Genomic DNA, 13,640 nt, shown 5'->3' with positions numbered 1-13,640 from the left:
AAATCACCTGTCAGTTCACCCCACACTATCAAATACAATGGCTTTGAGCGCAAAGAACTGCCACATAACGATAAAAAGACCACCCCATTCCGCCAGTCCACAGCAAGAAACACTAGAACCCAGACAAAACATAACACATTGATTGACTAGACCAACTTTTTTCAGTTATGAAATGCAGCGTAAAACCTGACTAACTGTATCAATGCACCACTATAATCTACCAACTGAAAAAGAAAAAAATATCAAACAATGCGTTCAAAATTAGAAGACCCTCTACAGCACTCACCACCCTCTATGATTATAACGTGATTGGTGCGAGACGTGATCGGTAGTTTCAAGAGTGTGGATCTGCCTGCATCCCATAGTGCTCTGCGCGTAATGCACGCCGCCATAGTAGTATGATGATGACCAGTACTGGGGGCGAGTGTGTTACCTTTGCTTGTTTGAAACAGGCATGCTAGGCCAGAGCTGTTTGTATTTGAACGTTTAAATGAATTTGTGAAGACTATTCACAGTGTAAAGATGGACGCAGTTAATGCTTTTAACCAGGAGGTGAGATTAAATATAGTTTGTTGTTTCTGAGATCTAATTGTCTATTTTCTGTTGCCGTTTGTTAATCACGTGAACGCGCCAGCTGCTTTTCCCCATCTTTTCCTACTGTAGTGCTCCTTCTGGAATAGGCCTACTTGGGAAATTGAGGTATATTTATATAATTCTTCTGCATTAAAACGAAGATGACTGAGTTATGTTGGTAGACTGTATGCTGTATATTTTGTAGTATTCACTTTTGTGGGAGATGTTTATTTCAATTGGAGCTTGCTGATATTTGTTACGTGCAGTCAACTGTAGTGTTTTTATTTGAAACAAAATAGTATTTTCTTTTTGCAATATAAAAAGAGACGCAAAACATTTAGAGTTGAACCCATACGTAGTTGCTGCAATACCAGCTGGGCGTGGCTATTTTGATTAAACCGCAAATGTTACTGAATAGGAATGGCACCTAGAGGGTAACGGGCTACAGTTTGGAGATGCAGTTAGGTTTTAAACGTTATGTGATCATTGCATTTTACAGAGTTTGTGACTGAGTGCTCAAACATATGCATGGCACAGCGTTGTTACTGACAAGAGGAAAGTTGTGATGCACTTTAATAAATCATCCGCAGTTTGCAGTACGCGTCCTAAACGGTTTCTGGTCATTGTAATACTGATTGTCGTTTTATGCTGTATGTTAAATGAACTTGTTTCTCATGGAAATGGACTGCTGTACCTGGGAACTTTGGATGTGTCCAGCCTGCGACTTTGCATGTTTAGGTAACGCAGAATGTTCTACAGTTAGATTTTTTTTTGAGCTGAGACTGCAGATTACAAATTTTCTGACAGCGAATTCCATTACTTAAACATGTAGTGCTTGTCAGATTATGCAGTTAAAAACGGTGGTATACAGTAGTTTTCTTATGACTTGTATTATTGCTTTATTCCTGATGTTTCTTTTTGGAATTATCTGCTGCCGTTCAAATTAAAATTATACCCACGTTCAGTAGTTTCTGAAGTGATATATTTTCAAAGAAGCGAGTGTCCTGGATAGTGATGGTGAGAAGATAAGTTCATGGATAAGTACTTGTCAGTCAGTCTGAGGACGATTGTAAGCGTGGCCAAAAACTCGAAAGGATATCGTCTATGTTTACCTTGGAGATGAGGGGGTGTTACTGTGCTTGACATCTGCTGGAAGCTTGTTCTATTGGTGAAGGAAAGGTTGGGGTGAGATTCTGTTACATCATGCATCAGTTGATGAAGCTTTAGCTCCTTTGACTGGGTATTTAGAGTACCATTTGTCCTGTGAGGGAATAGGAAATCCGAGGGTTGACTATTTAAATTATTTTAAAGGCTAAACACGTCTCCATGAGAAATCTACAAGAGTACAGAAAGAGAGTGGTGCTGGGATATGCTGATAACTTAAGATTTTTGAGGCTACTGAATTGTTTAGTTGGGAGTCTCTAAGGGTTTTCAAGCTGATTGGAAAGGAGTATGTTTGTTTTAAGGTCCATTGTATTAAAGAATAGGTCCAATGAAGTATGAATAAAAGGGGGTTAAGACTTCATTGATGAATCCGATAAAGGGCTTTATGAATTTCTGCTGACATTCTGGTCAAATGATAAAGAATTGTCAAGTAGAGTGCTAGGGACCATTATAAGTGTGATTGGAGGGATGTTGTCTGTATGGTATGTGAAAATGTTTTGTTAGAATGAGCTGTGCTACATTTTTTCGCATTTAATTTGAAACAATTGTCCTTGACTAGTTAACATGGTCTAGCCCATGTTGCAGCGATTGTGGCTCAGTGGAAGATTGAATAACATCACCCAATTTTTAGTTAATTTGCAGCTTGGATAACTGTAGTTCAAGCCCTGGTGACTTTTTGTTTTCAGAACAGGCACCTTCACTCGAACTGCATGTTTTTTGTCTGACAACCAGCTAGCTGTCCACTGTATAGTATGATGGCTTGTATTCAGATTTGCAAGTCTTTCAGTAATGCCTGCATGGGGAATAGTGTCAAAGGCCTTGGACATAGCCAGATGGCTGTACATACTGCAGGACAGCAAACTTCTCTTACCATTTTAAAGAAATTGAGGTTATTGCAGTGGGAACTTACTTTGCAAAGCTGAAATGATGAAAGTCCAGGGTTAAGAGATTTTGTTCGAATTAATGAGGTCTGCAATGATACTCTCCATAACTTTACATAGGCTAGTGAGACTGGTAGGTCTGTAGTTATTGGGGTCCACGGTTGGGCCACCCTTGTGTAACTGCATTACATGTTATTTTCATGCTTCAGGAATGTAAGCAGGGAGCGACTTAGAGGTTAAGTAGCATTTCATATATGCCATATTTGGAATTGATTAGTCAGCCTGGTTTTGCCTTTGGCTTGTAGGTTAGTGCAAGGCAATTGATGTGGGAAAACATTAGTAGCTTGGCCAGAAGATTCAAATCGTAAATACCCACAGACAATACCTATTTGTCGCTCACTTCATTGAGGTTTTGAGAGGCAGACTTGGGGTGTGTTTAATATCTGACTTTGACTCCTTTTGATCATTGCTTTGGGGGAGATCTGGGGGTGTACCTGTTGTCTTTCAAGTTTTATAGTATTGAGTGTGACTCACTGATCCTCTGACAGCTGAGGACTGCACCACCAACTTTATCAGCCATCAAACTTCTTTATGGACTACTTTTGACAGTCTCGAACTTTTACAGATAAGGTTAGGAAATTGATTACAGTTCTTTGTAAGAGTATTAATTGTTTTTCTTTAAATTTAAGTGGTTTAGGTGGAGATTCTTTGGTTGACTGCCTGATATTTCAGAAGCTTTTCACATCTGATGTCTATATGGTTTGAATTCATAATTGATGGTGTCATTAGTTCTAATTTATTAGGGCATGTTTACTAAGCTTCAGCTGCATAGTTACATTTATTGTTTGTATCAAGGGGAACTTTAGCTTCAATGTGTATTATAATTCTATGGAATTTTTTCACTACAATTTATTTTGGAAGAGCAGAAACATGAAAGTTCTAATAGTACTTGAATATAGAGAGTCCATTGTTAAAGATGAATCTGTTTTTTGCATATGCACGTATTCTTTAACTGCTGCTGTTGATTTGTGTCTGCTAATGGGCAGATATTTGTGCATTTGCTTTAGCTTTTCCGCATAGCAGCAAGTTGTTTGTGTCCAAGTGTGTGTGGTTTTGTTTGGGTGGAGATACATTTTTTTGTGTACACTTAATGTTTGAGCAGCCAAAACAGAAGATGAGTAAAGGGGGATTTCAAGAAAACTGGTCGAAGTGTTTTGACACTTCATACAATAGGCAATGTTATAGGTAAGAAGGCCTTTGTTGACAATCAATTTTAGTGACTGACATGAGAAATGCATAGCAGTTTCCTTGCCTCTCAAGTGCCCAGAAGGTTTCAAGCTGTCACTATTTCTTGGAGTAAAGGAGAGTTTGCAAACTTCTATCTGTGGAGAATTGCTCTTTGGTACGTTGAGTATAATGGTAGAAAAAGTAAATGTTTAAACTTTTTAATAGCCAACAAGACATGACTTGGTGGTGGAGTAATTTTAAAGACACTATGAATGGTGAGATCTTGAATATTCCTTAGTAGATACAGATTTGTGATTTTTATTTAAGTTAATGGGGAAGAACATTTAGAAATTAGTAGCTGTGTGAAGTGCTACTTGTTCATTTGTTTTTTTTTAAGCTCACTTTCACAGAATGGGACTAGATAACATTTAAACCATATGTTTTAGTAATTCTGTCCACGTTCCAAAACACTCAATCATATCTATTTAAATGCTTAACATCACATGAATAAGAACATGGGCACTATATAGCAATTGTAAAATAAAAAGATTACAAATATTTTTTCATGCATTATTTGTTTAGTTTCTTCAGGTTTAATGCTAAATTGCTCAAATTCTGTCTTTCCTGAAGCTTCACCTCCCCCAAACATTATTCTGTATATACTGTTCCAGTAGAGTATTTCTGTGTAGCTTCTTCCTTTTTCCAGAGATGGTCTTCATATTTTTCCTTGTAGTTGTCAGTAATTCTTTTACATTGATTTCATTTTTGATTTCCATTTTCTTGTAATTACTTTGACAGCCAACAACATTAAACTTAGAAGGGCTTTACTATGTCTATGTAATTCAATTTCATTCCCTTGGTTACGGTAATTTGTGCCTTCCATATTTCTGAAGTACTCTAGGGAATATCTGAAATTTACCAACTTGTTGCATTCTCCTAAAAAAAAGTTCTCGGGTACTCTGTTCTTTGCCATCACACTTTCTGCAATCTCTATCAACATTAGAGGAAAATCTCAAGTTTACTTGGTGTATAAAGTGCGTTATATATACTTAAAGTGAAACTCTTGAATATTCTAGATTTTACTGTATATTTGGGAGCTGTACATGCCTTTCCTTTCTCGTTTCTTCATCTTCCCGAATATATTCTGACTTTTATAGTGGTTATGCATTATATGTCATAGTAATCATGAATTTGCCTGCAGCTTCTGTTCTAGAGACTGCTAAAATCCAACCAGGTCTGATTTTGACACTCACACTTTCCTTTCTATTTGCATGAACGGTTATCGATCGGGTGTGGGGGTGTGCAGCCTGTGACCATCAGTCCAGAATTCTGCTTGGTCTCCTCCTCTCACTGTGATTTTTTTTTTTCCCCCTACCCTATTTGCTCCCTAGTCGTTCTTTTTATAGTTTTCTCCAATGGGTTGCCTGTTTTCTGTTCTGCTATTTTCAGTTGTCCCTTTTTGGTAAAATCTTGTGTTCAAGTGTTGAATTGGTTCAAAATTTTCTGCTGTTTTGTAAATATAATTTTCTTTATGGTTATTCTCGTTCAGTATCTGCACCCAAAATTCTACTCTTCTCTTTTGTGGGGCTCCCCCCTTCGCCATTTAATTCCAGTTTCATTTCAAATCAGGTAATCCCAGACCGCTTTGTTCTTTGGAGAGAAACAACTTATCCTAGTGATTTCTTGCCGCCTTTCTACTCTCAAATTTCTTCATTTTTATGGGCTAGAAACATTTTCAATGATGTGCCTTACTGTTCATGTCCATAGTTAAGCCCTTCAACTTCTCATTTTCTTTTGTGTAGTCTCTCTCCCCCCATATTTTTAGATGCTGTAATACAATCCTTTTTAATCCAAACACTGGTAAGGTTAGTACTGGGCTAGCTGCCATTGTGGGCCATTTTTATGCATAACTGGGCCATTTTTAAGTCTAGCCAATTTCACATATGTTTGAAATAACCTATCCCATTTGGTAATTGGCCTTACCAATCCCATAGTCGATAATTATATTACCCCCCTAAAGAGAATAACTGGGATCATACTGTAAATTTTGAGGGGACCCATGTGTGGGATAAAGTATTTAGGAGCTGCCTGTGTCCATTAGTATATGAGGCAGTCCTGGGGTAGACTTGTTGCCCAGATTCCCATCCATATATCTGATGCGCTTGAATATGGACTGGGGATTATCTTTGTTTTATGTGTATGGGTAGCCTGTTCCATAGCAGTGGTATCCTCTGCATGATATACCCGTCCCTCCAAACCATTATATTCGGTGATTGGCCTAATGAGGGCTGAGCACAATGACACAATTTCTTTGTTTATAAGCTATGTAATATGGTACACGTGTCAGTCAAAAGTTAGTCTGTCCGTGGAAGTCCCTAAATATTGAATAACTGGTTCAACTCTTGGGGACATATTGTCAGTGTGGTAATTCCCTGGGGTAGATGGCTTCACAAAGGATACAGTAATGCATTTTTTTGGCATTTGGTTTGTCCATGATTGTGGCACCAGTTTATCTATTTGAGACCAGCTTTCCTGCAGGCTGGCTAAGCCACTTGGGGATTCAGGACTGCTCCTAGCTTGCAGTTCTCTGCAGACTTGGAACCTTTTTGGTATTGGCTTTTACTTCAGAAACTATGCCAGACAGGAGGTAGAACAGCACAGAACCTTTGGGGGGCTTCTCTGGTAACTGGTCTTTTTGTGGAGGTAACGTCCCCTGTTTTGGTTGTCTGTGAGGCAGTTGACAATCCAGCCGATGAGACAGAGGCATAGTAGAAAAACTAACTCAGAGTAAACCCAAGTGAAGAATTGTATCAAAAGCTTTGGCCAACTCAGAATAAACCCAAGTGAAGAATTGTATCAAAAGCTTTGGCCAGGTTGAGCTATGTGGTATGTACTGTTTTGCCTTCATCTGTCGCTTTGGTGATTGTTTAAAAAAAATACATCAAGTTGAGTAAGCATGACCAATCCTCCTCAAATTCAAACTGAGATGAGTCTGTATGATTATAGGAAGTTACTAGGCTAATGGCTCCTATTGCCCTTACAAGCCTAGCCAGGTTATTGCCCCATTTCCACAATCTGCACCTATTGCCCCTGATCAAGAGGGACACAGATGGAACCCCCAGGGTGAATTTATGGTCACCAAACACAATCTGGATGATTGGATGAAAGAGGGCCAGTGAGGTTCTCTGACATGAAGTGAGGTGTATTAACCTTTGGGAGACAAATCTGTCCGTCTAGCAAGTTTTGTTAATGTCTCATAACCAGCTTATGGTCTTTAGAACGAGTAACCCGTGTACTATGACTTATGGATATGCAGCATTTCCAGTAAAGCAGGGTCAGAGATTGCCTTGTATGCAATACAGAGAGAACCTCTGAGTAGTCTGTATGAAACAGAATCAAGTGACAGTGATTTCAAATGATCCCCATAGAACAGATGCTGAAGAGCTTGAATGTTCCTTGGGAGGAACCTTTGTGGCTTCTCCAATTGCTGCAGGTGCTTTATTTATTTACTTACAGGTGCTTGGAACAGTACATACCACAAGGGGCATTTATTGTCCTGATGAGGGAAGAGTATAGGGAGATTATAACTTTTTCTGGAGGCAGTGCTCTTAGTTATGAGATGAGCAGTATAGAATGCCCTTACACTGTGGAGACGTGGTCAAATGTAAGGTTGCTGTGAACCTGTGTGCCCAGGTCTCTCGCCACTGAGTGCATACTTAAGGTGTTTCTCTTGATGTGAAAGTTAGCAGGAATATCGCTTTTACCAAAGGGATTTTTTTTTAGCTTAAGGATATGATTCTGGCACCAATCATTTATAAAACTCTTGTAGGATGTTGACATTTGGAAATTCTATGACTGCTCCCAGTTTGCAGTCATCAGCAAACTTTGCCCTCTACAGACCTTTAGTTTTTGCTTGTAATTTGGAAAAAAGATTTCAAAACAGTGGAGCTCCAGGACTGATTCTGAGGACCACCACTGGTTACAGGTCTGGTGTTTGAGGTGGATTCCCCTGTTTGACTGAGTTCTATCAGTGAGCCACTTAGCGACCCATCTAATGATATAAGGGTTGATGCCTAGCTGGGTGAGTTTTCAATGATGCCGAAGTAGGGGATAGTGTCAAACGCCTTTTTCTAAGTCCAGGTAGGCTGCTGTATGCACAAATTTTCCCTCCTCCAGGGCCTTGGTGACTGTCTCAAAAAGTCCACCAGGTTTACCAGGCATGATCTCCCTTTGATAAACTGAGTTAAGGTCAAGTCTTTAGAAATTATCTATGCCTTTAAGGTTCATGATTAGCTCCATGGCCTTGGAGATGAGGCTGGTCAGGCTAATAGGTTACCGGGGTCAATGGAAGCACCACCTTTGTCAAGGGAGTAACGGTGGCCGTTTTCCATTCAGCTGATACGAAGCCTGTGCTTAAACTGAAGAGTACCCAATGGTGTTACTGATGTTGGAGCCCATGTAGGACACAGCATGGGATGTTATTGGGTCCTATAGATTCTGTTTTTGGCCTTTGAGAGGGCATTTATGACCTGCTCTTTAGGACTACAGGGTAAGGGGCAAGGTGGTAAGGATGTCATGCATAGTCTTGGGGTTGTTTTTAGATGGAGTTTTTACGTTGGGAAGTTTGTCCTTGAGGCACTACCTAAAAAAGGCACTGTGGGGGGTTTTGGTAAGAGCCTTGGCTAGTAGGTAAAATCCCATGTGTGACAATGACCATCTCTGGCAAAGCATTTGGGGGTCTGTCGATCATGTCATCCCAGGCTGACAGACTGCAGATCCCCTTAGAATGAAACCAGAAGCTGACAGTTACTGAAGTCATTTTCTGTTTGTCTTGAGGCTTTATCCTAGGTCAGTGATGGCAAACCTATGACACCCGTGTCAAAGGTGTCACACCAGTGCTCTCCAGTACCCAAGTTACCAAAGAAACTGAACAAAAATACAAGAAATGTGATCCTGCACTTGTAAAACTCGGCAACAAAAAAGTCATTAATTGATGTTGATCAAATACAATGTGTTACGTGTTTTTTTTTTTTTTTTTTTCCAATTCAAAATTACTATTAAAAGTAGGATGCATTTTTGGTGCACTGTTTTATCCCAGTTATCAGTGCACATATTTTCTCTATTTTTAAGTCGCTGATTTTTTCTTTTACTTTTTATAATGCACATCAGCACACGATTGGACTGTATTTTTTTAAATGTTCTTTTTTTCGGTGGGGGGTGTAACGCCAGCAGAGTCGAGATGAACAGTTTCTGAATTTTTGACGCACTGAGCCCAAGAGGTTCACCATTACTGTCCTAGGTGAAGGTAAAATGCTGCTTAAGGCTAGGGATATACCTGCCGGAGACAGTCTGTCATGTCTCTTCATGTAGTCCAGAGGTATGTCTTTGAGTCGTTCACACCAACATGGACTATGATGGAATCGTAACAGTATCTGAGAGACTTGAATGCATGTGTGATATGGTGTATCCTGGCATCTGACAGACAACTGACTGTGGCCTTTTCCAGCCTGGTGAGGGGGACATCAGTGCGTCTCACGATGGAATCACCTATGACTAATATGTTTGATTTATGTGTGTTGCCTTAAAGGTTTGACCAGTGAGACTGGTGTGTGAGCTATTGTGTACTGTGTTCTGCAGAGGAAGTAGTATGTGTAGAGTACTCGTGTTTAGGTATGTTTGTGGTGAGGACTTCCGCGTGTGTAGGTACGTGGGTTTGGGTGAAGTAGGAGGTGAGCTGTTAATGTTAGCAACCTGCTCATTGTCCTGGACTGACTGGTGTGGGAGAGCATGGATTCAAGGTTCTCGACATAGTTGCCTCTCATGTGTTTGTGTGGACTAGGAGTAGAGGGTCCTCAGTGAACATGAGGGAGTTGTTAACACTCCCTCAGGATGTCCATGTCGACCAAGCTGGCTGGAAAAAGTGGGAAATTCTGTCCAAAGTGATAAGTAAACTTTTTTATAATGCCAGGAAGAGGTCATACTCAGGAGTGGCCATTGAGTGAGAGGTGTGTTGGTGCCTCTAAGGCTAGGCTTAGTGTTCCACCTGACAGTAGAGCAGGGATGTGAGAAATCTTTGGAGGACCACAAGCAAAGTGCTAAGTGTAACTGTTGCTAAAAGGCAGTGCACGATGGAGCATTAGACACAAGAGCAAACATGGGGCTTAAATAAAACAAGAAAATACCTTTTTAGGTCAAACTAGACAATAAGAACGCAGTCTCTGAGCTCTAGTATAATCACCATTGATTAGATGGGACCCAGGCAGCACTCCTCACATGAAGGTGCAGAAGGGCATTCAACAAAGGTAGCTTGAAGTTTGATGCTCATACGTTACAAAACCGACCCAGTGGGTATTCTAATTGTTCAATGGTGTTTTGTATTGACAATCTAGGGGGTCTGTGTTTGTGCACTAGTTCATAGGTAGGTATTGGGCTATCTGCCCTAGGGCATTTATAAGCCTAGCCAGAATGTGTTTGCTTTCGCCTCCCATTTGGATTTGATTAGATTCCTGAGCTTCTGTCCAGCAGGGCCATAGAAGTGATCCCCGGAATAAATTTACGATTTCCCATCCACTCGTCAAGATTCCTCTTGAAGAGGGTCAGTGAGGGGCTCTGCCTAACATGGATTGGGATTTTATTCCAGAGCAAGGGAGGCCTCTGGGATATGAATCTATCCCTCCAGCTTGTCCTATTTATTGTTGTGCTGAGGTTTAAATACCTGGAACGTGTAGCTCTAAGGGATTTGGTTTTCTTGAGGTGGAGCATGTCCTTTAATTCCAGGTTAGACATGACCTTGTACGTCAGGCAGAGATCACCACTGAGTAGGCGGTAAGCAACTGAGTAGAGCTGGAGTTTCTTTAGTCTAGCTGCATAGGGCATCTGTCTGAGGCCCACGATCCTCTTGGTGAGGTACTTCTGGGGTCTTTCCAGCTGTTGCAGGTGTCTGGTAAGGTACATCCCAAATGGGGCATTGTACTCTAATATGGGCCTGATGAGGGATGAGTAGAGGGGCACAATGACTTCTCTCGGTCTAGATGTGAACCCTTTCATGATTAGGTGGGCTATATAGAAGGTTTTTCTATGGTAGTGGTGCTGCGGTAGTGTTGTCGCCTCACAGTAAGACGTCCTGTTCGATTCTTGGCTAAAGCATCTTCTGTGTGGAGACATGCGTGAATTGGCGTACCTTCGTTGAAGGTTGTGCGTCAGGCCTGGCAAGTTGGTATGTAAAAATCTACCAATCATTAGGGACCGAAGCTCCGCTGTGGCGACCCCTAACCGGGGAAAAAGCCGAAAGATACAACAACAAATAGAAGGTTTTTCTAACCACTGGCAATGTGATTATCAAAGGAGAGGTTGCTGTCTACTTGGGTCCCCAGATCCCTAATTAAATCTTTTGTACTTCGTGGATTACCATGTATGCAGTAGTTCGTGGGCACTTTGTTTTTTCCAAAGGGGATGACTATGCACTTTTTGGCATTTAGCTTGAGGCCATGGTTCTGACACCAGGTATTCTTCTCCGTAAGACCCTTCTGGAGGATGTCTGTGTCCGCCAGAGAGTTGATTATGGCTCCTAGTTTGCACTCCTCTGCGAACCTAGTCAGCCATAGTCCTCCCGTGCTTGCCAGTACCTCAGAGTATATACTGAACAAGAGGGGTCCCAGGACTGAGCCCTGTGGGATGCCAGTTGTAACCGGTTTGGAGTCTGACATGGCACCCGCAACTCTGACCATGTGAGTTCTATCCATGAGCCAGTTTAATCCCTGTGTCACGAGATGGGTTGCAGTGTTCAAGCTGGTGAGCTTATCTAAAATGCCAGCGTGGGGTATTGTGTTGAAAGTCTTTGTGAGGTCTAGGTAGGCTGTGTGGACTACCTTTCCCTCATCTATGACCTTGGTAACTGTTTCAAAGAAGTCTATTAGGTTTAAGAGGCAAAATCTGCCCTTAAAGCCGAATTGGGTAGGGTCCAGTGTTTGGAGGTTCCCAGTGTCCTTGTTTGACATTCATGATGATATGCTCATAGCCTTGCAGACTAGGCTAGTCAGGCTTATAGGGCGATAGTTCCCGAGATCCGTTGTGGCACCACCTTTGTGGAGCGGGATAACCATTGCTGTACGCCATTCTTTGGGTACATATCCTGTAGTAAGGCTGAGTTTGAAAAGTGAATTTATGTGAGGGTTTAGTTCTTTTTGGAGTAGATACCATCCGGTCCCATTGATGCTGTGTTTTTGGCTTTGGAGAGGGCTGTTTTCATCTGTATGTGTGTGTGGGGGTCTACATTCTTCTGGGATGGACACTGGCCCTTTTGGGGGTGAGGGGGGGGTAAAGTTTGCACTGAACCCGTCAGCCAGGATGTTGGCAATGTCAGTGGGTTCAGTGTATTTTTTTCCATTTTGCATCAGCTCAGAGCAGATCTGAGAGTTGCCTCCTAGATTTTTGACATAGCTAAAGGCCTTGTGATTATCTTTAGAGTCTTTAGTGATTTTTTTCAAAGCTGGCCTTGGATGATTTTGAGGGATTGTAGTTTCTTGCTAATACTGATCAGGGATGCCTTCCCTTTTGGGGATTTTGTAGTAGTTTTCCTCCTTCTGTTGTATAGCTTATTCATGGCTGGGGTCCACCAGACTGGTGGTCTCTCTTTTGAGGAGTGAGTCTTGGTTTTACTTGGGATGGCTCTATCCACGCATTCCTGTAGGTGCTCATAGAATGCATTTGTAAAGTATACTGCGGTTTGGGCTGCATTTTCCATTAGCCCGGGAGCTTTGAAACATTCCGCCTCTGTCTTGAAGTGTGAAGTTTGCTTTTGAGAAATTTTCCACAGTGGTTGGTTTCCTTGGCTGGGGTGGGGTCTGGATATGGATGTCCAGTGTGAGGTTATGGTCTGATCTTACCAACGAGAAGTTTACTTCTGGTGTGGAACATTGAGCCCCCATGTTGGTGATGACAAGGTCCAATATGTTGTCACCTCTTGTGGGAGTGGTGACCAGTTGTTCCCGGGCGTTGGAGTTTATAAATTCCAGGAAACGTTGGGCAAGGGAGTTGGGACTCGAGTAGTTTTCCCAGTCAATGTTTGGTTAGTTGAAATCGCCCAATATCATGGTGTTTGAGACCTTCATATTCTCCAATGTTCTCAGGAATGCCGAGTGGGGGTCCTGAGACAAGGTGGGTGATCTGTAGCAAGCTACAAACTGAAAAGCAGTTTTGCCTACTGTTAGTTTCACGTGGATGGTCTCTGAGGCCTCGTGCAGTGCTACTAACCTGGAGGTGTGGGTATCTTTGAAGATGGATACACCCCCGCCTTTTGTATTTTGGTCCGGGTTCTGGGGCCGAAAGGTATGGTAAGAGTTATAGCCTGGTAGTGCTGGGGTGCTCTCTGGAGTCTTAACAAGGTTTCTGTTACTGCACAGATATCTATTTTCTCTATACTGAGGAGTGCCTCGGGTGTGTCCATTGAGTAGCATTGCCCTCAGTTTTTTGTTTTATGTGTTGTCTATGGAGGCGGGTTTGTTTTTTGAGCCTTGCCTAAAAAAGGAGCTATGGGGGTGGCAAGAGCCTTGGCCAGTATTTGAAAACCCATGGTGACAGGTGCAAGCAGTCTCTAGCGAAGCAGCGTGGCTTGTCAAGCATGTCATCCCAGGCTGACAGACACTGGATCCCCTTTGAATGACACCAGTAGTCTTAAATTGTTAAAATTGATCATTGTCTTTGTGGCATAATTCTTGGTGGTGACATGATGCTACTCGGGGGTCAGGATCATACTGGCCTGGGCTACATGATAAGAGAGCTCCTCTGTCTCTCTCC

The 13,640-nt window shown here is 41.8% G+C and overlaps 1 protein-coding gene across 1 annotated transcript in view; it reads left to right on the top strand.

Moving 5' to 3' along the window:
* Window positions 1-425: 425 nt before the first annotated feature.
* LOC122802398 (SR-related and CTD-associated factor 4-like) overlaps window positions 426-13,640 on the top strand; it is a 1,636,555-nt gene continuing 1,623,340 nt past the window's right edge. Inside the window, exon 1 of the mRNA XM_044072023.1 lies at window positions 426-552. Within this exon, the coding sequence (XP_043927958.1) occupies window positions 523-552 (30 nt within the window). The 5' untranslated portion in view covers window positions 426-522. The remainder of the gene's footprint in view (window positions 553-13,640) is intronic.

Source organism: Protopterus annectens, chromosome 5.part0 (genome assembly GCF_019279795.1).
Source record: "Protopterus annectens isolate FY-2018-M chromosome 5.part0, PAN1.0, whole genome shotgun sequence".
In the NCBI taxonomy this organism is placed as follows: Eukaryota; Metazoa; Chordata; order Ceratodontiformes; family Protopteridae; genus Protopterus; species Protopterus annectens.
This window is presented reverse-complemented; position numbering and strand designations above follow the sequence as displayed.